General features: G+C 32.6%; 1 protein-coding gene across 2 annotated transcripts in view; it reads left to right on the top strand.

Annotated features, from left to right (window-relative positions):
• Positions 1-18,658, top strand: part of LOC124352976 (SWI/SNF complex subunit SMARCC2) — a 37,338-nt gene extending 18,680 nt beyond the window's left edge. For both annotated transcript variants that reach the window (XM_046802738.1, XM_046802737.1), the window contains exons 5-15: positions 610-809; positions 2,887-2,985; positions 7,391-7,503; positions 8,983-9,116; positions 11,601-11,731; positions 12,013-12,357; positions 12,966-13,183; positions 13,334-13,554; positions 14,583-14,737; positions 17,517-17,612; positions 17,871-18,658. In XM_046802738.1, coding sequence (XP_046658694.1) covers positions 610-809; positions 2,887-2,985; positions 7,391-7,503; positions 8,983-9,116; positions 11,601-11,731; positions 12,013-12,357; positions 12,966-13,183; positions 13,334-13,554; positions 14,583-14,737; positions 17,517-17,612; positions 17,871-18,527 — 2,369 coding nt within the window. In that variant the 3' untranslated portion in view covers positions 18,528-18,658. The remainder of the gene's footprint in view (positions 1-609; positions 810-2,886; positions 2,986-7,390; positions 7,504-8,982; positions 9,117-11,600; positions 11,732-12,012; positions 12,358-12,965; positions 13,184-13,333; positions 13,555-14,582; positions 14,738-17,516; positions 17,613-17,870) is intronic.
• Positions 18,659-19,100: the final 442 nt, after the last annotated feature.

Below are 19,100 nucleotides of genomic sequence, written 5' to 3'. Positions count from 1 at the left end.
ACTATAACAATACAAATGTTTACTTTTATTCAATACTATTTAACTTCCAATAGACTAGTGCCATCATGTATATTCAGACATTTTTATTCATGACTCTTCAATTAAATAAGTTGTATACGATAATAGATAGCTCTTGAAAACTGTACTCTGAATTTTATTTATCAAATCGATACAGTAAATGAAAGGCCTTGCCAAAGAACAAGTGGGTTAGAATATTTAAAATAAATAGTATCAAATTTTTAGAAACATTCTCCTTACATTTTACCCCTACTCATATTCACACAATGAGTAGCAAGTAAGTTGGCTTGCGACCTGTGAACTGTGCTGCTCAAGAAACTGTAATGATTTTCTATAGAAAAGTAGAATCAATAATCGAAGTGTCTTGTAATAATCTTGAACACCAAGTTTCGTGTACAGTTATTATTAATTGCTTTCAGTTCTACACAGATCTTACTTACTTACTATTCTTACTTACTTACTATTCTATATCTACAATTCATATTTCATTGATTTAATAAGATTTTACATGTCAACATTCATTTTTAATGTTTTCAAATTATGTAGAATTGCTACAGGTGTCTCTAACAATATAATATTTCTGTGCCGTAGAGAACGAAACAGAGGCCACCCACATCATCTACCCAGTGTGTGATCCCCTAGACGAGGAGTATGCCAGGCCCTCCCTCAAGCGTGACCGGATGGTGCTCATGCACTGGTATTACTTCCCGGACTCCCATGACTCGTGGATATCTGCAGACCTGCCTTTGGACCCGCCCGACAGCCCGCAACCCCACACAACTCCTTGGCGGGTCAGTTTGGCAATTATAGAATTAAAACCAATTGTCTTAAGAGCTAACTGTAGTAAAATTACCTTGAGTTTCCCCCCATAAGAATAATGTTAAATTTGATGCAGTTTTATGCGCTTATTTTTAGTTGTAAAATAATGGGAGGTGAACATTTTAAAGTTATAATTAATAGGTATCCAGTGCTTTTAAATTAAAAAAAAAAACTTCTTTACAGGTTATTCAGAAAAAAATCTCTTAAGTTTGTTGTACTTCATTGTTTAAACATTCAAAAAGTGTACACTTAAAAAAACTAAAAAGCATTTGGATACTTTAAAATAATTTTACTGCTGGTTCTTGTGACGGATCGGTAATAATTTAATATTGTCAAGTAAACAAATTTCAAATAAGTTGATGTTTACAGTAGTAAGTTGGTGAGCGGACTTAGTTCACTTAAGTCGCTAAACATAGTTGCCACCGATAAAGCTCACCATATTTAAGCCTTAAAATAAATTTAATAGGGAAAAGATAAAATAAATTTGTATTGAACAAAATTCGAATAATCAAATTATATCAATTACAAAGGAAATTCGTGTTTTATAAACAGCGTAAACAGAGATATTGAATTTTAAATGTATTGGTGTGGGTCTGAGATTAAAAGGGGAAGGGATCTACTTCCGTTGTTCCCCACTATTGACCTTCGTCTTTCTCCTTTCTTGTTTGGCTCTTCTGGAACACCTCATACTGGGAGCTCATAAAAATTAATATATAGTTTGATCTTTATTGGTCCTTTGTTAATTAGTGAACCACAGTGTTTGTGTTTTATATAACGCTATGTAAGAAGTAAATTAATTTCAAAAAAAGTTATATTTTTAATGTAAACTGTTGTAACTTTGGTGAAATTTGAGCAACCACGTGTTGACTAATTTTAAGTAACCTAAAACACGAGTTGTTAGACTAATATTTAGCAGTGACAGAAATTGTGAAATAATGAATTGTGTGTAAATAAAAGTGTTTCTTTTGTCAAAAACTCACCTCAGCATTGATTCAAAGATGAATGAAACAATCATTTAATATAAACAACAAATTTCAAAAGAGAATTGAGTATCTTAATTAGGAACACATTTTTGAGGTTAGTATAATAGTATAATTTTTGAGGTAAGTGATTAAAATCTAATCAAATGTACAAATTTTACATACCAATTTCAAGCTGAATAAATGCATTTAGAATTCAACTGGACTTTTACCAATACCAAAATGAAATATAAATTAATTTACAACATTGTGAAAACAATAATATTTGTGTCAAATGACATAGAGACATGTTATCAAATATTAGTTGAGACTTTATATTTAATGACATTGGACATTGACCAATTCTCACCATTCCAAATTGACATCCAACACCTTCACACACTTTTGGTTACAATACCACAGTTCCTTCACATTCTTTCAAATTGGCACCAACAACCTGGTGCTAGACCACATAATTTTCACTGTTCCATCTTAAGTAATTTATACTATTTTAAAAGTTTGCTGGTTGTAAGAAAACAATTTTGCTAAGATCAATGCTGCAATAAAAATTATAAGAAATGATTACAAAGTTATAAAAATATAATATACTGTGAAATTGTTTTAAATTTAAGAATACTAAATAACATAGTTTCAGGGCAAAATTTACAAGTTATAGTCGAATTATATTACCTAAGTATATTTATTGTTTGCAGTGATCGAAATTTTGCTGAGTTATTTGAGGTGATATTGAAGTAAAGAAGAAATAATTAACAATTATTACAAAGTTAATTTAATTTTTGTGTTTTATTGCAATTTATAACAGTTAATTTAATTTGTATTGTATTAACGTAATAATTTAAGTTAATAATTTACAAAGTTAAAAAAATTAACATTGGATCTTATAGTTTTATAAAGGATTTATTGAATACAATAAGTGAGCTAACAAACTGACATGTTCAGACATTAGAACTTCACTAATATTATATTGATATCTGTAAGCAAAATATTCAGGACTTGACTTATATAAACGGGATTCATAAGTAGAGGTAAATTGTTGTGATGAAAACCTGACATTTGAATGCTGTGATAGGTGTCAGCGTCATGGGCCCTGGATCTGGATCAGTATAATGAGTGGATGAATGAAGAGGATTACGAAATGGATGAAAGTGGGAGAAAAAAAGTGCACAAGGTAATGTTGCATGTATTCATTCATATCTAAACCTCATGTCTTGTTAAGTAGATTATCAATGTTTTAGTGAGGGAATGTCTGCTTGACTTATTGGAAATGTTCATACAACAACATATGGACATATCCATAGAAACATAAACCTCAACATTATTTACCAAATAAAAAAATCATAATATATTTTTGGGAAGTTTATGAATGACTTTTTAACCCTTTTACTGCCAGCCATTTTTTTATTGTACCAGCCAAGATTGCCAAGGAGGAAAATCACTGTTGTGCATTCATTTACAAAAAATGCTGTATCTTTTTTATTTTTCATTAGATTTGCATGAAATTTTTATTTTATTTACTCGTATTTAAATGCTGTTTTTAAATAATAAAATCACATTTTAATTTGAAACAAACTTATTATTTTATTTTAAAAATTATATAAATAAAAAATAAATAAAAAAATAAAAATTGTGTTTGGCATGTGATAATTTATTTTTAAAATTAAACTAAAATTATGAGCATGATATCATTATAAAACTAGAGCAATTGCTTAGAACATATACCAAATTTGAAGGTGTTACCTTGAAACATAGCTGCACTATGAGGATTTTCCCAAAACTCAACACTCCTCAAATTCTGGACATTTGATGTACACTGCGACGTTTCACACGAAAACACTTTTTCTTATACTTCTGTTCATTTATTAGTTTATAAAAAGCAATAACACAAATATATAGCAATAACAAATAAAAAAGTACACAAAACCTAAACCTAATTTCTACATATTTACAATATTTAAACGTGCCTGATGTAAGTTTTTAGCACCTGTGCTGTCCAAAGCAGGTGGTATGCACACCTCTTTTGCATGCCACACAAATGGTCCTTGATTTTTTTCTTGACCCACCACTAGCTGTGCTTATTTTGCTACAAACAGAGCAGTTCCTTTCCTTTTTTATCTGGCAGAGTTTTCCATTCCAAATCGCTGGGGCCCATCTCCACCTCCAACATTTGCTGTTAGACGTAATGGCACATCTACATTTTTTGCTTTTAAGCCACTCTGCTGCTAGATCTTCAATTATAGAAGAAGTAAATTGCAGTCTCGTCATTTCTTTACCAGTGCAGTTATGTTTGTACAATATATATGCATTTAGGATAATCCGAGAAAAAATGTTGAACACTACTTTTCTTCCAAAACTTAACGGTACGTCGTTCATCTAAGTAAGCATACAACATTTGATCCGACGTGTCTATTCCTCCCATGAACATGTTATAAGAGTTAATAATTTCTGGCTTGGATTGTACTGTTTTCAACATTTTGGCGTACTTTTCGTTTTTGAATGGACAGTGCGACTGATTTTGTTAGAAAGCAAGATAACCGGATTTTTTTGAGATGCTTTTTCTCAGTATCAAAGAAATAGCATGTTGCCATTTCTCAGGTACTTCTTTTCTCCAATTTTAAATTTTTCCTTCAATTGAGTTGGTATACCTTTTCTGTTCCTCCTCACTGTGCCAGTTACAAAGGTGTCTTTACTGTATAAGAATTGGGCCAAGGGAATACTCATAAAAAAATTGTCGACAAAGAGGTGGTAAGCCTTTGTTGAGATACTGACCAAGTTCAAGAAGTTTTTTGACAACATTGAATGCTAGGCCTACCTCTTTGTTACCATCGTTAGCTTTAGAACCTTTGTAGCAATAAAAACCCAGACAATAGTTACTAACTGAGTCACAAATCATCCACATTTTAACCCCCCATTTGTGGTGGTGCTTGTTCGGGAGATACTGTAATAATTGTGACCGCATTTAGTTCCTACAAGACTTTCATCTATAGAAATTTCTTTATGAGGTGTATAGTATGTTCTAAAAAGTCTGTTGACGTGTTCTACTAGTGGATTGAATTTGGAGCAGGGGTCATAATCTGGTTGGCCACGTTGAGGTAGGGTGCTATTATCGACTATATGAAAAAAATTGTAATAAGGCTTCAAAACGATTACGGCTAAACAATTTGCCGAAACCAAGGCACAAAGTGGGAGTCTGAAGTTGTCCAATAGCTAGCTATTGTTGGTTTTCTGATTATCCCCATATTCAGGATGACAGCAATGAACCCTTTAATTTCAGCGAAGGTGGTGTTTTTCCACTGATTTAGCTCGAGATCCAGGGAAAAAGTGTTCTGATGGGCCCTCATGTACTGGTCGGCATATTGATTTGTTCTAAGAAACAAATAGGTTCAGCAAGGTTTGTAGTGAAAAAAAGATTAAAATAAGCTATTGGCTTAGAGTCAGAGGGTGGACAGTGCTTAGGACCTGGTTGCTCAGTAAAATAAAAATTGTGATTATGTCCGGGGTCATTTGTTTTCATTTACTGGGGTCCATACTACATCACTTAGAGCATGTCCTGCATGTAGATTACTAGGCCTAGGCCTGTGACTATCACGAGAAGATAAACCATCATTTATGTTATCACTAGGACAGCCTATTAGGTTATTCCTTCTAGGCCTCCCTCTAGGCCTACCAGTGGAAGTTGAAGGTAAACTTATCTGTGCCACATCCTCCTCACTATCTAATAATTCCTCATTATCTGATGGTAAGATAAAGTCAGGATCGTCATCAGTGTCATCCACATCACTTTCATTGTCATCACTAGCCCTAACACTAATATCAGATTCGTTCTCGGCATCTGAATCTGACAAATTCTGAAGGAAATCGTCACTCAGTTCGTCTTGCACATGTATACCACCATCGATTAAACTGTTAATTATTGTTCCCTCACTCACAGGAGAGTTAGATCTAACTCTTTTACTCATTTTATCTTTAATCAACAAAAGTAACAGTTTCAAAAAACTTTCGATAACATTGTAAACAACAACAACAACGAACGAAGATTTCAGTAACATAACCCGATCAACTGGTTTTGACAGCTGTCTAGGTAGTTCGTCAATTCTAGTCAAAGACGACGAAAATAGAAATCCAAAGTTCTTCAAATGGCTTCTTTCATTATCCTTTGCTCCTAAACAACCAAAATACGGAATATTTCGGCATTTGAACATAAACAGTAGCCAGTAACAATAAAAAAATACCGACGTCCGACATATCGGACGTTGGCGTTTTCAGCAAAAATGCCGACGTCCGACATATCGGACGTCGGCAGTAAAAGGGTTAAGATAAGATAATCTAATTGGTTTCAATATAAATAATAATTTAAAGAGTTTGTGATTTAAAAAAAAGGGAGTGCCTGTATTGAAATAAATAATAGAATAACTAATTTCAATTATTTAATTTATTACTTTTTCCCTAAAACTGTCACAAGACTCATGGAAAGTCTTGAAGGTTTTTTTTAATAATGGAATTATTCACATTCAAATACAGATTACACACACACACAGGCGCACATGCAAGGGCTATCCAGAAAGTAGAAAGAATTGTATTATATGCATTTGAGTTACACTAAAATACAATTTTTCAACATAATCGCCATACAAAATGTATGCACTTATAGCGTTGAACTAGTTTTGAAAATCCAGTGTTATAGAATTCTGCCGCCTTAGACTTAAAACCAGGTAGTCATATTTTTCCCGCAGTTCCATGTCGTCATCAAAGTGCTGCGATGTGAATCAGGTCTTCATTGTTGTAAGCATGGTAGTCACTGGGTGCAAGGTCCAGACTGTAAGGCGGATGTGGAAACACCTCCCACTTTAAAGTATCCAGCATATACGTTTTCAATAAGTTTATTATTTTATTGTTTTCAATTTTTTATTCAGCAGTTGAAAATAAAACAAAAATGAAATGTCATTCAGGTAATCTATGAACAATCTGTATAATAACTCATTCTCATAAAATAAATTGGTGTGTAAATAATAAGTTATAATTTCTTGTTTAAAGTCTGTTATTGACAGTGAGTGAACGAAAGAATAATACAATTTCAGACATTTGATCTCTTTATATGTTTATATGTTTAAAAATATATTTCTTTGTTGTATAAGCTTTTGTTTATAATGCATTTTACAAACAAGATATTTAACTATATTTGTTTAAGTGACTTGGAATTGTAGTTCAATGACAAATTTGGTTTCTTCTGCTCATCAAAAGTGTGCCAAAAAATCATTGTTACTCACTATTGAGTTAGCAACAGTAAGGAACATGACATGTTATATATGAAAACTTTTTTATTTAATAGGGTAAGATAAGTTTTAACGAGAAAGTTTTATTAGAGTAGGAAAGGTAGACTTATCTGTACCAAATCGGTAAGTTGTTCCTCTTTGGAAAATGAACACATAGGCCTATAAGTGGGATATTTTGTGCCCACTCGGTACTTTATCACCCACACTGAGAGAGATTTGATTGAAATTTTCATTTTACAGTCCAGCTTATATCATCTGCGATTGTGTTTTGAATCTATTATCATGTTAAATCAATTATTTCAGCTCCGTTTGTCTGTCGAAGATCTGATGAGTCAAGGTGACCCTGATAAATCTAAGAAGAAACAGAAGAGAAAACGTTCCCCTTCTCCACCTCCTCTAAAAGGGAAGAGAAAAAGGTAATTATAAGCAATTAATCTTATATATTCAATTTTTTGTTATTATTAGTTTTACTTTGCAAAACACGGAATAAGGAAATGTTTGAACCATTGGAATTAATTGAATTGTCCCATTTTGTATCATTTTCCTTATTTTAGTTTATTGTGTTCAATACAATTCTCTAAAGTTCCACGAATGTTCAGGAATACATAAATGTATTGATTTTGTTACTGTCAGGAAGTAAACTAGAGTCTTATCATGGCAACAGTAAATCAATAACCAGTGTAAATCTATGTGGTCGTTTTGTCTGGTGATGCGTGTTGCTGTATTCGTATATAGGTGTACGGCAGCTATGACTGTCAGCTAGCTGGTGGGCACCAGTCACAGCGGATTTTTTTTGAATACAGATTTGTTGTTACCTTTCATGTTCCAAGAGAAAAAAAAGAACAACAAAAACTAAAAATAAACAAAGTGTGCGCTAATTGTGTAAAGGCCAAATTTTATTCAGCGTGTGAAGTGAATGCAATGATTAATATACACAATTTTTTTTATGTTAGTTTGTAATAATGAAACAAAATATATTTATTTTTCAAAGGGTTAAACAGTTTCATTCCAGTTTTGCTTCTACACATGAGTCCATTTATCATTTTCATAATTATACTGTTGGAATCAAATGTATTATTTTCAAATTTGTTTATCTTATTAAATTTCTTACATTATTGGGATCTGTCACAATTCATTGTATTTTGAGTTGAATAGCTGTTAATTTGGAATCCTCGTTCATTTTATTTGAATGTCAAAGGCTCGAGTGAAACTATGGGTTTTCTTATCATCAGGGCTGTAAATAAATATGAACAAAAATCTCATAAATATTTTGTGATCATCTTCAACTTTCTGGAGTAGTAATATTTTAACTAACAACTTTTTAAGACAAAACAAAATCCTATGCTTTCCACACATAGAAACGTTTAAAATAACTCAAATCACAGCTAAAGTTCCTTAATACTTTTATTAAATTTCTCATTATAATTATTATTTTCTCATTTTATAAGTTCTTCAGATTCCATAAGCTATGAACATAACCCTAATGATAAATGTAATTAACTCATACCATTCTCATTCAAATAAATACCATATTTCCTCAGACCTTAAGTTAATAAAAATTGATGTCTGTGAACCAAAATTTAGACAGAATACAAAGAAACATCCAGTTAGAAAAGTTAAAAAATATTGATAACTTACAAATCTGAGAATTTTTAGGGGAAATGAACAGCTGTAGCGTAACATCTGAATTATTTTTTTGTTTAGTATTCCTTTAGTAAACTGACTATTCACCTCACCAACATCTCACTGTACAACAACTGTGCATGGTAAATCGTTGTATAGCTTCCACACAAAGAAGATGTTAGTAATATTTTTCTATTTCCTCTCAAAATAAATCTATCACATTAGTCATTGGTCCAAATATAATCTGTTCTTTCTGTGGTTGGTATTGACAGTGGCCGCAGTCCAGCTGTGGGCACCAAGAAGTCAAAGTCAGATGATGCCGACGATGAGGGTGATGACTTGACCAAGGATATGGCGGAGCCTGTGCCAGAACCAAACATCACTGAGGTTCCTGTCCCTAAACCTGGTAAGCTTTTTTAGAATTCGTTTCGTGAAGGTACTCATAAATCTTAGTACATGGTCTGATGATAATTCTAAAACTATCAGAATTAAACTGATGTTTCGGTTTAACATCTGTAACTGAAGATGGCTCTCTACAGTGAGGCTGAAATATTTCAATAATTTAACACACTCAAGCCTAGTCCTATGTAGAGTATAGCACCAGAAACCCCAAACATAGTTTTTAAATATAAAAGTACTCTGACGCCGTCACCATATCGTCATCGGTACTAACGGTGTAAATATGTGTCACACTGACCAAATATTTACGTTAAAACTCTTGATATAATAAATACAGGTATATATATAGTAATAACATCGTTTAGTAGATTAAATGTTATTTTTCACTTAAAATACAGTACTCTGATGACACAAATGCGTCATCGGTACTTATAGTGTTGGCATATTATAACCTCAAACTCACTCATCTCCCAAATAATTTTAGTTAAACGTGTGAGAAAGGAATGCGAGTCAGCTAGTAATAGAAATATGTGAGCAACTGGTGCAAATCGAGTTAACCAATCAGAACAGCTGATTACGAATGAGTTGATAACATTAAGTTATTAACTCAAGTTGTAAACATTAAAAAATAATAAATATTTTGAAGAATGATTTCCAGAAACCAGGGTCGATTTAGTATTCTTGGACATCTAAATAAAAATTTAATATATCATTAATTACGATTTATTGCATTATCATTATCACAATTATAATTAAATAGTAAACAATGTATTAGCTTAATTGATGCCACTGTAGTTGAAAGCATTAGCGTAAGCAATGTGTCTAAGAATTTGAGGCAGTGTGAACTGGGAAACTTTGTTATTAGATACTCATATCTTTTATTCATAATCAAGAATTAATATTTAGTTGTATTTCTGGGATTACTTGTCAATAACTTATTTAAATCCACTTCACATTTGAAATATAGTCATCGGCAACCATGGCTTAAAAATATTAATAAATGATCACGTCAAATAATGATGTCTTGTTTTATATCAAAATAATATCTTCTTGTTTTTCGTATTGACCTGACTTATTACTTTGTACTTTTCTCTAAGTCAACTCATTGTCACACTACATATAATTCCACATCAGTATACTGTTTGGAAATCAAGTACTTAAGATGTGATTGTAGAATCTGACACTGGCACATACTTGATGCCTGGGATCTGGAATCATGTTCGTCTGAAGAGATGAAAATGTTGGTCGCAAAGAAGCTCAAAATGAACTCTTTTCATAACTTTGACATCAGATTTCATATGTTGTACTAAAAGAAAGGTGAACTAGAGCTAAACTCAACATTCACATTAAATCAATCTTTTCTACCATAGCTATGTTATACTTTAGATGGTTTCACAAAGGTACTCTTATTTTTTTATAACTTCCTGTTGTTTACGACTGAATGACTTAACTGAATAACTCTCTCAATAAAAAGCATATTTTTAAAACAAAAGTGAAACCAAAATTTTATATCCTCAAAAGAACATTATTTATCTAATAAATAATGTGACAATCTCTGTTATTGATGAATTGTTTAAAAAAAGTTTATATATACATCATCTCAATTAAGCTCATAATTTTTTGGAACTTAAATACAATATTGTTATGGAATTTCTATTTTGTTGTTGAGGCCATTTGAACCCAAGTGGGTGTAGTTTTAGGTGTGAACTGTTTTCAACACAACCTATCAAAACTGGTGTGGATATTCTATGTAATAAGTATAGGTTAAGAAAATTTGTCAATAGCTTTTGAAGCCAGGGTGTAAAGATACAAAAAATTGTTTATAAAATTATCCTAGACATTGTATAGATGCATGGATATTAACAGAAATTGGTATGAGTATTCTATAAACAAGTATTATGCAAGGAAAGTTCATGAATTCATTTGTATATTGTATAAGGGTTATCATTATCTACAATAAACTTATTTTCTAGAATAAACTTATTGCTGAATAAAACTGACCTGGATATGTGGATATGGTGTACCAAAGATGGGGCTAATAGATTTTGGCTAAAGTTTGTAAACAAATTCTATCAATTAATTTAGTTAATCCACAATAATGATTATCTCAGAAATCTGGTTGATCCACAATCTGGGATCTTCTAGGACAAGAGCTGTCTAGATTCCTAATAGCTCCAGAGATTGAGGGCTCCAGAAACCAGGCAATTCCGGTGTTGGGGTCCTGATACTGTATTCTAAATAGGCTGTCCCTTTTTAAGGAGATTAGAAATTTTTTTGAGATCAGGCATACAAGACTTCATGAGACAATGTGGAAGATTGTGTCTTATGTGGAAATATTTACTCTAATTACAACATATGATGATCCACGTTAATCTAACCATCTATAAACAGTAGAACTATAATGATATTTCTTGAGGTAATTTAATTTTATTCAGGTTTCTGTTGATTTGAAAAGATTAAATATTGATTAAACTGTATATATTATTTTCAGGAGTATCACTCTCGAAAAAAGACATAGACACACAGCCGATCAAGAGTGGTACGATGACTGATTTGGACGAAGAAGGCGAAAAGAATGAGGACAGTCAGCCGGTGAAGACCCCAGACCCACAGAGCTCTCAGGTATTAAACAGAGTAGTGAAAATTAAAATGGAAGGAAGAAAAATTGTAATTCTCTAGACTTGGACAGATTATACAGTTAAGAGTTTTAGGTGGCGCTCACTTAGCATCCACTTCCAAAGTTGTTCACATTTTTTTTTTAGGATTATAATATCCCTATTGTTATAAAAAGTCATTCTCTCTACTTTTGTGGCAATATTGCTTCTTGAACTCCAATTTTATTTCCACAAAGTATTTTTATTTTGAGTTATTATTGTTTAATGGTTTATCCTTTTTCTGCATAGGAGGGAGTGATAAAGGAGAAGGATAAAGAGAAAGAGGATGGTGTGGAAGACAATGTCACAGAACAGACCCACCACATTATCATCCCCAGCTACTCGGCCTGGTTTGACTACAATTCCATCCACACAATAGAAAAGAGGGCATTGCCTGAGTTTTTCAACGGCAAAAACAAGAGCAAGACACCAGAAATCTACTTGGCATACCGGAACTTCATGATAGATACCTACAGACTCAACCCCACTGAGTACATAACAAGTACAGCGTCACGCAGAAACTTGGCTGGTGATGTATGTGCTATCATGAGGGTACACGCTTTCCTGGAGCAGTGGGGGCTTATTAACTATCAGGTACGTTTCATTCTGATAATAGCAATACAATTTCAAAAAACATGACAGATTAGGTTTGTCATAGAATATCATAACAGCGGTAGTGAGTTTTCTGCATAACTTATGAATAGAAAATTGGCGTTTATTGTACAAAACAAGTATTTTTGACTATAGATTCCAGTATTTATTAAAATGTGTAAATCAATACTATAAAAATTGTTCCTCAACTAAAATGTCTCATTTTATCATAGATTCATTTGGATTTATGACAGTATTAAATTCCATTTAGTAGATATTAAATTACTTATTTTAGCATTTTAGCAATGTTTTGAAATTGCTGTTTACAAATTAATTGCAAAACTAAGATATTTACTATAAGTTTCCTCAGTATAATAGTTGAATAAACTTATTCCAGGTCCAATTCCAACTCTTATGCTTAATTAATTTTATTTAGTATTTTCTTATATAAGTTATTGCAAGTATGGATTTTCTGTTTTTATAATGTAGCCTAAGTATGTAATTGAGTTTATTTTTCATGCATTATTTGCATGGACACAGGACATAGTTGAAAATAAATAAGATTATGTTGTACGTTTATGACACTTTTATTAGTATCAATGCTATTTTAGGTGGATGCCGACAGCAGACCTACCCCAATGGGTCCACCCCCCACCTCTCACTTCCACGTGTTATCAGACACACCGTCTGGACTGCAGCCTGTCAATCCTCCCAAGACCCCTCAACCCTCTGCTGCCAAGACGCTCCTGGACATGGACAAGAAACTGGACGGTACTCCTAAGAAAGCAGACAGTGATTTGGGCATGAATTTTGGCCTCAAATTGGATCAGTGAGTCATTCAAACTATTAATTTGTCCAAAAACAAAGTATGTAAACAATTTTCAGAAAAACATGTACCAGTGATACTTGTGTCACAGCTACATAAGGTTTGTCCCTCTTTTTTAGAAAGTACATGTTACTGAAATAGAACTGTTGCCAGATATGCTCGTAAGCCGGCGGTACTACGCAACAAGACAGCGGCCAATCTGACGCGTGATTGGACTGAACAGGAGACCTTGCTGTTGCTGGAGGCCTTGGAACTGTACAAGGATGATTGGAACAAGGTTTGCGAACACGTGGGCTCACGCACACAGGACGAGTGTATCTTACACTTCCTACGGCTGCCGATCGAGGACCCTTACCTAGAGGACCATGAGGCTGGTACGTCCCATTTCTTACACTCGACAAACAGAGAGTCTTTTAATACTAATGAAAGACACAGACGTCTTGCATGCTTCTTACAATAATTATTATTGAGTGTTTACAAATGACTGATGTTTAATGTAATGAGTTAGGTTGTGAATGATTTGAACGCATCTTTAGATTGAGGCTGACATGTAATTTAGGATTGAACTCAAGTATTAGTAAGATAGTAATATAATACTTTGAAATAATTAGTCATTTATTGTTATAAAATTTACTTGTACGGATAAATCGTGTAACATGTAATGGACATTCTCTAATCTTTGTTTATCTCCTAATTTGTCTATTTGTGTAAAAATGTCCTATATAAGAATATATGTATGCTTATATCTTAAAATGTTTTATCATGGCTAGGAGTGGTTTGAAATTTTTGCGGGCCACTCGTACTGACCAGATCTACTTTTACGGTAACAAAACAAAACCACTTAGCGTGTTATATTCTTAGTTACAAATAATTCAGGAATGGGTATACAGTTCAGAATTGAGAATCGTGATTATAATTTTGGTATCAGTACTGGAATTGGAATTAAATTTTTTAGGTACTGGCCCAACCCCAAAAATGACCATTCTAGTTATAAGCATTACAGAGCTACAGTAATAATGGCACAACTATACAAAATGCCTCAAATGAGCCTGTTTTGTTACTAGTAAGTTTTAATTTTAGGCCAAAGAGTTAAGTATGGCTGTCATATGTTGTAATACTAATAGGGTTAACATTTTAAAATTGCATCAGTATGTTCTAAAATGAATAATTCAATTTTGAATCTACCAAATTTTATCAGTGTTGTATAGTTAACGTTTTAATTGTTTGTTATTTGCGAGTCACATTTTATAGTTAAGGATTATTATTGTTCATTCATATGTTATTCAACAATCAAAACTGGCCTATTACATGTATAGATGGTTTACAATTTATTTTTAGAGTTGAGTTAGAGAGTTTTAATATTGAGATATGAACTTTATCAATGTTTAAATGTGTGCTGCAGGTGGTGCACTGGGTCCTCTTGCATACCAGCCTATCCCCTTCAGCAAAGCTGGTAACCCTATTATGTCTACTGTGGCATTTTTGGCTTCCGTAGTCGACCCCCGAGTAGCTGCCAGTGCCGCCAAGGCTGCCATGGAGGAGTTTGCCAACATTAAGGTAGTTAAACCTTTTGGGGTCCGTAGGCGGACTCAGTCTGACATCGCTATCTCGGCTGTTCCGGTCCAAGGCCAGACTCAGTCTAACATTTGTTGCAACGTAAAAATCTAACAAAAAAAGGAGTTCGGACTCATATTTGATCCATGTAACATCTCTGTAAATCTTGTGAAATGGTTTTAAATAACTAGTCACAAATTATCTTTCTCTGTGGTTTCACTTTTGCCATTATTACGTTGTATAGCTGAAAACCTGCGTAGTGTTTATTTTCAGCCAGTCAACAACTTGTAGCGTCTGCTGCTGTTTGGTTAAACGTTAATTTTGAAGTCGTTTGTTTAGAAATAAATAGAGATTTATTATGATTATTTCGTTGTCAACAAATAAGCATGTAAAATGAGTTTTCATTTTTAACTTAAATGACGTTAACGAGCCAAGGCGGCGGTGATGCAAATTTAATTGCACGAGAAATATATTAAGGTTGCACTCTTTGATTTTGATAGTGAAGATGATGATATTGATCCTGATTTTGCTATTTTTGAGGATGGAAGTGTAATGAGTGATCCTGATTTAGATGACAATGAAGCTGAATTCCTTCAGCACTAGATAGGGTAAGGTCTAGACCGAGGCCCATGCAAACCTGGACTCCATCCTAACTCATGTTTTGACAAGTATCATACTACAAAAAACTACAGAGAGTAGGTCTAAGACTTAAGCATAACTGGGGAATTATGTGTATATTTTGTAAATGTCCTTTTTGTTCATTTTTAATTTTATGTACAGTTCAATAAGCCATTGTTATAGTAATGACTTTTAATTTTAGTTTTATTTAGTATCATAGTACTGTAATACTCAGTTTTCAAGTTAAAATGAACCCAATTAATTTATGTAGGCCTAACTATGTTTCAAGTAGCCTACTTTGTTCAAAAGAGCATAACAACTAATTCACTTCTACAGTTTATTAATGTTAAGTGCAGGACTACATTCGTTCATAAGCTAAAATGTAGGTATTTTAATGAATAAAATACGTTATATATAGATTACAATATACATTTTTATTTTCAAATGACATGTTTCCTAAGCCATGAACTTAATAATGCATGTGGGTTATTTAGAACATGACTAATACTTATGATGGGTACTTCCCTAGAGTTTTGACTAAAAAAAAATAAAGTTTAAAATCCTGAACAAAAATATATTGTTACTTTATTTTAAAAATAAATACAAATTTTACTTTGCATTACTTTTACAACAATGGTAAGAGGTTCTTTCTTGAAAAAAACAAGAGTGAATATTGAAATATACGCATGTTCACTTGAAATAAACTGGACCCGTTGAGTCAACCCGGTGGGGAACAAGTGGACCCTAAAAGGATAATTTTTTGTTGAATTTGTGATTACATTCCCAGCAACATTGAAAATTGTGAAATCTTTGAAAGTCTATAACATCAATTACAAGATTAAGATGTAATCCGTCCTTTCAGTTTAACTAGAGCGGCAATAGTTTCGGAAGAACAATTTTGTTGAAACCAAGCCAGAAACAAAAAAAGGGTAAAAACATTTGGCAATACAAGGGCAAGAAATATGTATGTTATTAGTGAACATGGTAAATTTATGTTTTAATGGTTTACTTTGCTCTTTTATTTTGTTGTGTAAACAAACTATATTTGATATCATACTTTTCTCCATACATTTTTCTGATTTGTTAAAGAGAGCTGTTTATAAACTCAAAAGTTATGTTTTCATGTTTCATATTAAATAAGAATGTTTATGTAGATCATCATATTATGAGCAATATATTACGATTAACTAAAATGTTTCATAATCTAATTTAGGCATAGTTTTTCTATCAGTAAGTATACTTTAATATTTTAAAACCTTTTGATTCTCTCTTATTTCGGTTATCACATAAACTATTACAACTGATGATAAATTTCTTTCTTAGGAGAACATTTTCTATCACTTTCACAAAAGATAATGTAAATTAACTCTCAGATAGTATTCATGAAGAGTTAAGTGTTACTGAATAACATCCCTGGTATTTTATAAACAATACTCTGATCAGCAAACTATTTTCCATACTGAAGTGAACCAAACTGGTTAAAAACTGAAAAAAAGAAATTAACATGTTATTGATTTAAATGTCTCATCTTGTCACTCATTCTTGAATTGGGTATTTATATTCATTTATGACTAATAAAAATTATATTTAAAAAATTAAATATAATTTAAAAAAATAATATTTTTGTAACTATTTTTTCTTAATGTAATAAAATTGTTTATAAACAAAAATATACCTAATATACAAATTTTAAATTTTTGTCTTCAGCTTTTTTCATGTGGGCGTTTTTGGAAAGATGTCTAATTGGAATGTCTAAATTTCCCATTTGAAATACCTGTAATCTCCTTTGGAGTGTTAAAAAATGTTTAGTTCTTAGGGTAATTATTTTAAAGGGCTATGAATTTAACATAACACTATTTTTCAATCCCAAAATTGATTACTCTACCTTAATAAATTATGTTGGCTTGTTTCTTATTTATAAAGTTGAAGGTGTAGAAAAAAACTACAACAACTATTGTTGCTCAACTCCAATATCTTTTAATTTTGGAAACATATCCACAGAAATATATATTTGTTCTTTTGAAAGTTATTAGACATTGTATTTGGACAAGTTATGAGACAAAAATAAAAATTTTGAACTGATTTAGTTTTTTTAGCGGTTTAGTTTTAAAATCTGATCATCCCATAAAATGTTTTAATTCCAAACTATTATTTTGCTTTCAAGGATGAAGTTCCAGCAGCTCTCATGGATGCTCACATAAAAAATGTAGAAGCTTCTACTACTGATGGCAAATTCGATCCAGCAGCAGGTCTTGTGCAGGTAGCATTCTTCATATTTTCATATTCCTTATATTTATTGAGCAATTTAAGATATTCCTTTGTTTATATATACATTTCTTGTAATGATGTATTGAGATTTATTTATAGTGTATAATTTAGAACAAATTCAGAGCATATATGAATTTAAAATAATTTATGAAGGAGCTAAACCTCTAGAAGTATTAAAATGCAGTATTAATTGCACTTTATACTGTATATCATATCTTGCTTTAATGAATGAATGTAATTTTGGTTCCAGAGTGGTATAGCGGGAACAGTTCCAGAAAAAGATGAGGAAGCGGAGAAAGAGAAGAAGGAAGGGGAGCCATCCAAAGAAGGAGAAGACCCAAAACAGAACGGTGAAGAATCAGCTCCTGATGCTTCTGCTATTGTGAAAAAAGAGGTTGAGAAACCAGCAGAGCCGGCACCAGAGCCAATGGAGGAGGACAAAAAGGAGGAAGAAGGTGTAGAGGTAGCGAAGGAGGAAACAGAGAGGGAGAAGTTGGTGAAGGATGCACAGCTTCAAGCGGCTGCTGCGGCAGCTCTAGCAGCAGCAGCAGTGAAGGCAAAACACCTTGCTGCTGTGGAGGAGCGAAAAATAAAATCACTGGTTGCGCTACTGGTGGAGACACAAATGAAGAAATTGGAAATCAAACTGAGGCACTTTGAGGAGTTGGAGACGACGATGGAGAAGGAAAGAGAAGGTTTGGAGTACCAGAGACAACAGCTGATACAGGAGAGGCAGCAGTTCCATCTTGAGCAGCTGAAAGCTGCAGAGTTCCGTGCAAGGCAGCAGGCTCACCAGCGACTGGCTGCAGAACAACAACAGACCCCTTCTACAACTCCCACACCTCCCTCACCGCAAGCAGTACCCACCCCACATCCTGCAGCCACCTCACCCTCTCCCAACCAGTAGACAGTGACTGCTGCAGCCTTTATTTTACTGTATTCAACATTATTTCCTTTTATACAACTTTTGATGTCTATTTTAAAAGTATTTATTTTACTAGTATTAAAAAAGTTTCCATTATGAGAATGGATGTTTTATCTGTGTTATTTATTAAAAACCAAAAATTTAAAATATTTTCTTTATATTTGATGAAAAAGTTTATCTTTTTTGTGTAATGGGCAGAGCAATCGATATAAATAGAAGTTTATAAACGCAACATTCAGTTAGTATTTATGATGGAAAACAATTATTATTTTGCAGTCTATCAAGTATTTTTGTCAATGTATGTATTTATGGGCAAGTTAAACTATAATTTGAAGTAAAAGTTTGGTGAAATCCCTTCAAGTGATGAAATTGGGACCAAATTATCCCAATATCTTCAATATGTCAAAAGAATCCACAAAGTATATAAGTCTGTATAAAATATTTAATATCAGGCAGTATTTTATTTTACAAAAAAGGTGTGAAATGAAACATCATTTTGAAAAACTGCCTTTTATGTATGAAATCCTGTTACCTCTCTTAAACTTTTTTTCAATT

The sequence above is a fragment of the Homalodisca vitripennis genome, chromosome 1, assembly GCF_021130785.1.
Source record: "Homalodisca vitripennis isolate AUS2020 chromosome 1, UT_GWSS_2.1, whole genome shotgun sequence".
Classification (NCBI taxonomy): Eukaryota; Metazoa; Arthropoda; class Insecta; order Hemiptera; family Cicadellidae; genus Homalodisca; species Homalodisca vitripennis.
The sequence above is the reverse complement of the archived record's forward strand: the minus strand, read 5'-3'. Positions and strand labels throughout refer to the sequence as shown.